General features: G+C 39.9%; 1 protein-coding gene across 4 annotated transcripts; it reads right to left on the bottom strand.

The window, feature by feature from the left end:
• Positions 1-1504: 1504 nt before the first annotated feature.
• On the bottom strand, positions 1505-9078 carry LOC110384142 (transcription initiation factor TFIID subunit 6). 4 transcript variants are annotated; one of them, XM_021345258.3, is made up of 12 exons: positions 8573-9078; positions 7763-8051; positions 6727-6878; positions 6287-6466; positions 6024-6193; positions 5729-5888; positions 5262-5434; positions 4726-4904; positions 4108-4229; positions 3582-3659; positions 2723-2866; positions 1505-2085 (listed from the first exon to the last, which is right to left on the bottom strand). In XM_021345258.3, exons 1-12 carry the CDS (start codon positions 8807-8809, stop codon positions 1993-1995), a joined length of 1977 nt encoding a protein of 658 aa, XP_021200933.3. In that variant the 5' UTR covers positions 8810-9078; the 3' UTR covers positions 1505-1992. The 4 variants fall into 4 exon arrangements, with proteins under 4 accessions (XP_021200933.3, XP_049697821.2, XP_049697822.2 ...); XM_049841864.2 differs by having other exon boundaries at positions 6727-6857; XM_049841865.2 differs by having other exon boundaries at positions 6727-6854.
• Between the last annotated feature and the right edge of the window lie 885 nt (positions 9079-9963).

Below are 9963 nucleotides of genomic sequence, written 5' to 3'. Positions count from 1 at the left end.
CTTTGAGAACGGGTTGTAATAGGCACAAATATGCAGCTAATACACCATTCCCTTGACAGTGGCGCGCGGCGAATCGGGCGGGCGGGTGGACACGCGCTCCCCACGCAAGCGGTACAACCCACTTATCAATTCAGTCGAGTGGGCATTCATTCATTGTGAAGCATTGTGCCTATTATGCGCGGATTCGGTGCTTATTTACCCGTTCACATGCCACTAGAGCAGTCGTCACTGTAACTATCTCATGAATTCAAGTCATCAAAATTTTGAACCACTAGCCGCCAGTTGCACAAAGCTCCATTAAAATTAAAGCTTCATTCAATCTATTGCTAACACTTTTATCTTGTTGACAAAGAAAGAGTCAGCAATAGATTTAAAGAAGCTTTAACTTTAATGGAGCTTTGAACAACTGATCGTATGAGGTACTAAATGGAGCCCGCTTTTTTAGGGCTCAGCATCTGTTTTCATCTTCACCACTCACCACGATCCAGCCATCATATTAAATATCCCATCTTCCTTCTATTCAGTTGGCTATTGCAATGTGCACGCATCCGTGGACTTAAAATTCAACCTGTTTAAGATTACAATTGTTAAAATCAAAGCTGAACGCAGCAAACGCGCCAATTGAAACCATACTAGAATTTCTTTAGGTGCATAAAATTTTATGAAACCTCGTGCACTTGTGCACATTGAATCGTATGAAACTGAAAGAAACCTCGACAAATTCGGATGACATCATCAAATTCGAGGCGGGTTACAGTTGTTGTATTAGACGAGATAGAAACAATTTCCTCGATTCAGTTAAGTGTGCGAGGCCTTTCTTGCATTCGATCGCATAAATGTGCGTTCACCCTTACAATGGTTGGTTTCCTTTATGTAAGGATTGTAACTATCTCCTAGGTCCGCAGATACCCGTATGTGAATTAATTTCCGCACATCCACATCAGTATTGTTAGCGCTGCGAGGTTTATCTAGTCGTCTCTCACCCATGCCCTATTGCTTAATTGGCCAGAATATTCAGTTACAGAAATATCTGCCTCATTTGAATAGTACGTTTTAAAAGAAAGAGGCATTTCATGAAGATGGCGTTACATATGGATTATGCGCGTCAGTACCTAAGTTTATGCGGAGATTCCTGCGCGCCAAAGTAAAAAAAAATTACACGGGGGTAATTCCAGTGAGTATTAATAACCGTGTGCTGGATTGGGATATACGAAAAATTACGAATTACAAAACACCGATACTAAAAAGGTACTATAATGTCTCGTGCGACTTCAGTATTCCTCTCAGACGTCAGCAGTATCATTCTGAAAGCCCAAGAACAAATGTCATGGCAGGCAGTAATTCGATATTCTAGAGATCTGAGAACAGAACTAAATCTGTTTAGTTGTATGGAATTCCCGTGTAACTCAATTTATGCGCGTATGAGTCAGGTGACTCCTGACTTCGACGAGGAACATAAATAATTATTGATATTTTTCAAGAATCCGTAACAGTAAAAAAAATATTTTGATTTTAATTAATCATATATTTGTATCAGCTATTTTACATACATAATATAATAAATTTGAAATAATATTCTAACACATTTTGCACTATTATAAACTATGATACATTGGGCACCCAAAATAAGTCTTAGTTATGTGCACTAAAGTAAACATCATCATACAGCATTTACTCCTAAAACTATTTAACCAAAGTAATAATAGTAAGGCGAATTACATTCAAAAATACAAATGTCACCAAATATAATTACAAACTTAATCACTAGGGGACCGAACATCTGGATATAGAGGAGATTTTGAGACACTTCATATGGTTTTAACAGTATCTTGTCAAATATCGTTACTAAATACATAAAATTGTTTGTGTAAGTTCTAGAGCCGATTAGTCCCCACTGAGCTACTGTCACGAAAACTGTTAGCAAAACATGGTTCAGTGATTCTTCTTGGCAGCGTACTGCTTGATGATAGCGACGCTGAAGGTGCGGGGGGGTCAGGCGAGGTGCGAGAGGTCGTCCAGCTCCGGGGGCGGGGGCGCCGCGCCGCCACGCGCGAACACCGGCTTGGCCACCACAGACACCGGTGCCTGCGCGCAAAACAACACATTATAATGTGACATTTTTAACCCAATTTTACAAAAAGTAGGAGAACCTCAATTCGACCGTGTTTTATATTTTTGGCTAATTCACTTGAATTATTTTAAACTGAAGTATAAAAACACAGAAACCAACCAAGGAGAACCTGTACAGTCTTCTTGTGCATTCTTTTTAAGTTGAAAAAGAAGAAAATAAATAACAAATTACATAAGTTATTTTTTCGTAAAACGAGTAAAATAATGAATTAAAAATTAAAAATATTTCAAGATTACGTAAAATCACTCATTCAAAACACGTCTTAATGCTTAGACGTGAATACATAGACTCGCAACAGGCGATGCAAAAGTGCTAATAAGACAGCGCATCACGTTCCTCCCGGACTCGTACTTCTTTCTGGGTGACGTCACTAAGACGTAGGGATGCGCGACAATGGGACAAATTTATCGACATTATTTTATACTAATATATTGTTTACTATTCTGATTAAGTTTTTAGCTATTATTCGTGCACATTGAGTTTTATCTACAGTTCAGTAGAAGTGTGTGTGCGCATCTCTATCAAAGATTTCATTAGCAAAACATCGTCTGCCGTGAGTGTATGCGTTGACTATAGTACTGTATGACCTACCTGGCTGACGTGCGCGGCGCTGTGGGCTGGCGCAGAGACAGGGGCGGAGGCAGGGGCGGCGTGGTGCGGGGGCTGAACGCCCACCACCACCACCTTCTGCGGGGGCGCCGCGCCGCCCGCCGGGCCACTCGTCACCACCACCGACTACGCAGACATGCACTACGTCACTACTCCGACTCACACAACGCTACCGGCGCCTGCCACCTGGCGCCCTACCACTGCACATTACACCTCGATGTGGTGCTTCTATGTACCACTCATTATTAGTTAACTGCCCTAACGACCCGTGGGCGTGTGTGGTGATTAACGCTCAATTCTTCTCTGTATGAAAAGAGGCCTGCGCCCAGTAGTGGTACGATAATAAGGCTGATGCCGATAACTGCCCTGCAGGCCATAAGCCCGCAGCTGAACATAGACCTTAGTATTTACTTATTGTTTCAGCTGATCAAGGGCATCGTTGAACAATAACGAGAGCGTGGAGAAAAACAAATAAACAATAATTGCAAAAACTAATTGTATTTTCAAAACTTTTTTGGGACATTCTTGACCGGTAGGTTTGATTGATAGGACTTCATCGAGAACAATGCGTCACATTAGTCAAATCTCTCAATGATGTGCTCTGCTCTCAACTTACAAATGTAGTATCTTACAACTACTGTTGTATTTCGTAAACCGTAAGTAAAATTGTTCTCCATTTCTGCTTGTATTCATTCGTGTGGCTAGATCCAGCATGCAGTTGTCATTGTTCATGCAAACATACACAAAGGCTCGTTCATCACAAACTCACAAACGTACATGGAATCGTATCTAGGTCAACATAACTACATACATGTCATTCGATAATAAGTGTGGTATATACCTGAACGTTCTGACTGCGGACGATGGTCGGCTGCGAGCTGTGTACGACTATGTGACCCGCGCCGCTGGCTGGCTGCGTCTGTTCAAAGGAAAACCAACCATATGAATAAAAGCTTTTATGACCATTTTTGCCTAGCACATGTGCTTCCTTATTTAAATAAATTCAGAATATTGGCCGGTTTCTCCAATAAACAAAAATAAACCGATCATAAGGTTGGGCAATGCTTGTCGTCGTCAGTCCGTAGATGGGTGACCATCTTGTCAAGACGAGTTCTTCCGTCTTATGAAAGGTACGATAAACTGTAGGTCCCGGCTGTCATTTGAACATCTTTGCCGGGTAGACAGAAGTCAGAAAGGACATTAACGAACATCGGTAAATAAAATCCCATGCCTTCTAATGTGAAATGGATAATTTTTGAAAACATTTTTTTTCGCATAGTCTATCTATATCTATATGTAGCATAAGTGAGTCTTTTTCGATCTTTTATGTATTCTAGAAAGTTCGGTATTTAACTTGTTGTACATACATTAACCTGCGGCGGCTTCTGCTGCGATACAATGACGAACTTCTGCGGCGGCGGCGTGGAGGGCGCGGGCGACTGCGGCGCGGGGGACGCGCTGATCACCACGTTACGCGTCGCCATCGTCTCTGCGGATAACAGAACCTTGATAACCAACTATTAAACTCAAAGTCAAAAACATTTAATCAAATTAGGCTGATAATTTGGACCGGACAAACAAAGGACAGCCCGCAAAACACCGACTCATTATGTATTTTTGCTGGGAAGAAGTGGCTTAACAAACTCCCCATAGGAACACAAGATTGTCTTGAAGATTTGTCTTGTTAGGTTTGAAGAACCAGATACACAAAAAAGTCCAATATATACAAAACATAATTACCACATGATAAGTAAAAATAATAACGCGGCTTTATACATGCAAATTAAGATACGTAGCTGCTCTACTTGTTTGTTACAGTTTGCCAGTAACCAAACACAGTATCAAAATTGTCGTGGAAATTGTTGCTAAATACGGGGCCGCTACAGGCCTCTTGAGCGTCCATTTTTTGGACTCATATAACCTGTTAAGCATTGTCAATCTGTCTAACATGTGTGGTGGTGGATTTCTACGTCTACGATACTGACCGACAGTCTTGGGCTGGTGCGAGGCATGCGCGACGTGGTGCGGCGAGGGCGCGGCCGGCACGAGCGGCGGCGTGCACGTGACCACGGCCACCGCGCCGCCGCCGCCGCCGCCCGCCGGCGACGCGCGCACCTTGCCCACCGCCTGCTGCAGGCTGGGGCCCAGGTACCCGTAGTCACGTCTGCACCGTAATATAGATATAAAGGAACGCTAGTGGGACGAATTACATGGGGTCGTTAGGCGTTAGTTATTGATACCAGGACTTTTGTAGTGCTCAACAGCAAGGAGGATGAAGTGAGGCGTCACGTTGAGGTTGAGGATGAATATGATTGCTGGTCTATGCAGTTCCACCTGAATCCCGTGGGAATACTGTCTGAGAATAAAATATATCCTATGTTCACCGGGGGTAATCTAACTACCCCACATCAAAAAAAAAAAATCGATTCGATTCCGTAGTTTCGGAGCCTGTTCACGTCTAACAAAGAATCACAATCTTTATATATTAGTATATAAGTATAGATGTTAAAAATGAACTGACTTGTAGTCATCGGGAAGGTCCGGCGGCTGGCGCAGCTGCCTCACGACTGGCGCCAGCACCTTGAGCAGCTGATGCTTGAGGTTGCCGGCCGCGAGCCGGTCGGCGCCGCCCAGCCCGCTCAGCGCGCCCTCCACGCGCTCGCCCAGCCACCGCACGCGCGGCAGGATGAACACCTACACAACATACACACACAAATGTACACATGGATGTTTTATGGGACCTAAACCCCACAAAGCAACTTAGTAAAGTAACCTTCGATAACGGCACACGCCCTGTTGCCTGTACAAAAACTGCGTGAAAGTATTGGAAAATTAAATAAAGAAGATTTCATTTGAAATAAGCTGTGCCATTGTAAAAAAAATAACTATTTTTATTGTTGTCTATATTTTGTGTGTAACTGTGTACATAAACTGTTAAACAAATAAACAAATAAGAAATGATAATAAAATACGATGGATGATACTCACTTTAACAACTTCAGGTCCTAATTCTGCCAAGCCCTGAACAGCGCCATACAGAGACGCGAGAGGAGTTTTCTCCGATTCCTTCATAGTGGTGACCATGGACGGTCCTACACCAGTCTCGTTATTAGTCTGTGACGGGCACTGCAGTGCCTTGGCGAACAATCTATCAATATAAGAAAACAAATGAAATGAAGACAGTGAGTAAATAAAATTATGTACTCCAATAAGCAATAATATTTTCCTGTTATATCATCAAAACTATCTAATCAGTTAACCAGTCTTATCCAGTTTTTTTTACCTTGTGACTCTCGTCTGTAGATTATTAGTAGACGTGTTGAAAGTCTTGCATATCTGCGCCATGAGACGCGCGGCGAAGTCCCGTAGCGCCCAGTGGTTGTCCATCTCTGGTCGCAGGCACAGCTGTCGCGATACTATGCACGTCGACACGGACGGGATCAACTCGTGTAACTACAATTGCGGGCCAATTGTTTGTATATAAATTATTGAAAAAAAAAGCTTAAAACAAATACGATCTATATTTTTGATCTGTGGCATACTTACATACTTCTCAAGATAAAGAGATTGGTTGTCAAGCAAAGCTTTGACCATTCGCATCAAATATATGAGCAATGCAAGATTGTTCTGCACTACATTAACTTTGACGCCTTCTGATATGAATGTACACATTCTTGGTAACATTTCGTGTAAACCTGGATCACAGGCTAGTGACTGCAGTGCTTCCTGCAAAGAAAAGAAAGAAGATTGAAAGAATTTTTATTACATACTGGCATTAAATGCCCAATGTTGCTGTGCCCTAACACGGTCCACAATTGTCCTTAGCTATAAGCCTACATAACATTTTGATAATTACATGAATAATTTTGTGATATAAAAAGATTTATCAATAAGCACAAGCAAGGTTGACTACAATGTTGTATCAGATACAGATACACATAGTTACGGCATGCGAAACATTTCTTTGTAAGTGAAATAATGATTACCGCGCGGCGTCCTTCGTCGCTGCCAACACAAGCCTCTGTGATTTCCTTGTAATACAACTGTTGCTCCACACTCAACTCATGCGTGGCCAGTTGCTTCACGTGCACCGACTCTGACGCCTTCAGCCGGGCTGCTTTACCACACATTGGTTTACCTGAAATATAGAATTGCAACCATTAGAAAAAACCTTTAATCTCGAATATGAATAATATACTCACATGGCATGCATTTATTGGCTTATATTTGAATGTTGGTTGATAAAAATAACAAAGATAGATCATGCTTAGGACCACTTAGTAAAACAGAGCGTAACAATTTTAAGCCTTAGCACAGAGCTGGATTTAAGGCAAAGCAGGCAGGTAATGGGGAAGAGAGAAAAAAGATTTATTGCAGTTATTTTTCAGTTTCAAGAATAGTTTAATTTTTTATATATATCGAAAAATAACTTATTTTGATGAAATAAATTAATTATGATCTTCCATGCCTTCAAATCCAGCCGAAATATTAAGTTAATTTATTTTTAATTTGATAAATTTATTTTTTTACTTTGGTAGCACTAGTTGTTTAAGAAAAATGCTTCTTTGTGAGAACTTGGCTTTTATGCCAAACAGTAGTAGCTAAACCAAATAAAAATATCATGTAGAGTTTTGTACTCAATAAAATTGATTAATTCTTTGTTTTTTATTTGGTCTGGCCATTTTTCCAATCCAATGATTAAATTCTATTTGCACTGGCTGGGATGAGCATCACTAAAGATATGTATAAGCTTTAGAGGGAGAAAATATATTTTATTAATAAAGAAAATAATTAGACATTCATGAACTTGAAATTGGTTAGCTGTCAGGTTTTACAATAATCTAAAGCAAGGGTTGCACATGCCATCCAGTGGTCATGTGTTATTCAAAATAAACTTACATTATTTGTATGCATCATGTATAGACATGTGAAATATAATTCAAAATGTCAAAATACATTATATGCTGATAGTCGCAGTGCATAAGTGCAATGTTAAACTAGAATAGGCAAACAAATGAATACCTGCAGCATCCTTATTAGTGGGTTTGCTTAATTTACTGATTGGATCAACTGATTCTGATTTCTGTGCTTCTTTAGATAGTGGTGGAGGGTTTTCGGGCACTGTGGGTTGAACACCATCAACACTCAGCCAGTGCGCTCGTACAGACACATCCAGAGGTATCTTTGGTGGAGGAGCTGACAATATATCAGACAAGTCTACTTCTTTCTCTTCTACAAAGTGCAACTCTCTTCCACCACCAGATGCAAACCTAAATGGTAGTGAATCTGGTTGAATGAATCCATATTGACACTGAAATATAAAAAAAAGAGTTGATTATTTGAATGTCATTTGTTTTCTTTAGCACACACTAGAATTTATTAGTTAGTGCATTTATTTGTGTCCAACACAATTCAGTTTGCTTAACAAACAAAATGTTAATTTTAGGATGTAAACTAAGTATCCCAATCGTTTAACCTTTAAACTTCACTGCCCTACATTCCATTATGACCAAATTTATTGCTCATCACCAGTTTATGCTTAATGAAACAGTAATTCAATAACACAGTCTCTTAAATACATAAGCTTAGGGAGTCTTACATAGGAGTGAATATAGTTCACATTATTTTTATATTATGCCGTTATGTATGATTCTTAAGTATCTACATCTAAGACAACAAACAAAGGGAACACCTAGACAGACAGCAGCTCTCTTAAGGGACAATCTAGCATTCTTAAATGCTAAAGGCATATAATTTTGTTAAAATGGAATAAACAAACCTATTTACTTATTTTATTATAGTTGTTGTTTTTAGCATGGAGTATGAGCTTACCTCAATATTCTTTATCTTCAAAGTATTATCTATATCAGTTATGGACAATTTCTGTCTCTTGGAATGATGCATGAATTTCATGCTATCCTGGACTATAACTTTAAGGCGGAAAGTCACATCATCCGCCAGCTCTTTAGCGGCATCATCCCCAAGACTCGCTATACCTATACTTTCCGCTATTGTTTTCATAGAATCCACTGACAATGAGGAGCCGTAGGCAAACTCTGAATCACCCATTTTTAAAGTATTTTCGGTAACACGGCACAACAAAATACAGTGAACCTACATGTACAAGTGCAAGAAAAGAATCTTAGCGTTAGACAAAATTATAACATTTTACAAGTATTACAATAGTCATATAGTAAGTATTGTGCCATACATATGCTGGTTGTATGAATAGCCAATTTTATTCAGAATTCCACAAATCGACATAAAATAGAAATCGAAAATACAATAAACACTACACAATGACAGCAAATGTGTACATTATTTATACTCTATGGTACTGACAAGTGACACGAAGAGAATTGCATAGATAAAAAATAATTCAGTCGGAAGTCGATATTTCCGTGGAAGAGTGGAAAATGGGTATAACCTTAGTGTGGGACGCGACCTGCGTCGACACTTGCGCCATCCCATCTTCCTAAAACTGCGTGTTGTGCTGGCTCCACCGCTTTACAAGCAGAGGACCTCAAACTCAAAATATAGTAGCCTTATCGGGAATTACATGTTTGACCCGTTTGGGGTTGAAACTCACGGGCCGTGGGGTCCGAGTGCTCATGCGCTTGCCAAGGAAATTTAGTTTTTTAATACATGTTTGAAATTGTAAATGAATAATAGAAGTTCAGTCAGACTAATCTCGATATATCTATTACAGGAAGATTTGATTGCTTGCTCGCAGCGAGTAGAATACTGAACCGGTTTGTTTGTTGATTGGATTTCTTTCACTGTGGTAGCTACACTATCTGTGTTGAACATGGGCTACGTTTTATTATTACATGGAGCGCAGGTTATTATTTAGAAACCAAATTAGAGAATGCTGCTAAAATTAAAGTAAGGACCAATCACGGGATGTAGATCCACCTGAAATCCAACCAGCAACTCATACAGTAGAATAGTCGATAAAAGTCATGGCGCTATCTTCAAAATGTTGATGTTCATTTCAGTTGTTTTTTTTAATCAAAATTGACTAGAGATACCAGAATGATGCAGAGAGGATTAATAGAGTGTGTCTTTCCAAAATATACGTTTTTTTAAAAGTCCATTGCATAGGCAGTTTAGCCAACACCACGCAAAAACACATTATTCTTGCCAGCAGTGAAATTACTGGATAACATGATAATGTTCCAAAATCTTTGTGTTTTAGAAGACTATTAGTGGCAGCAATTGAG

The sequence above is a fragment of the Helicoverpa armigera genome, chromosome 5 (genome assembly GCF_030705265.1).
Source record: "Helicoverpa armigera isolate CAAS_96S chromosome 5, ASM3070526v1, whole genome shotgun sequence".
NCBI lineage: Eukaryota > Metazoa > Arthropoda > Insecta > Lepidoptera > Noctuidae > Helicoverpa > Helicoverpa armigera.
The sequence above is the reverse complement of the archived record's forward strand: the minus strand, read 5'-3'. Positions and strand labels throughout refer to the sequence as shown.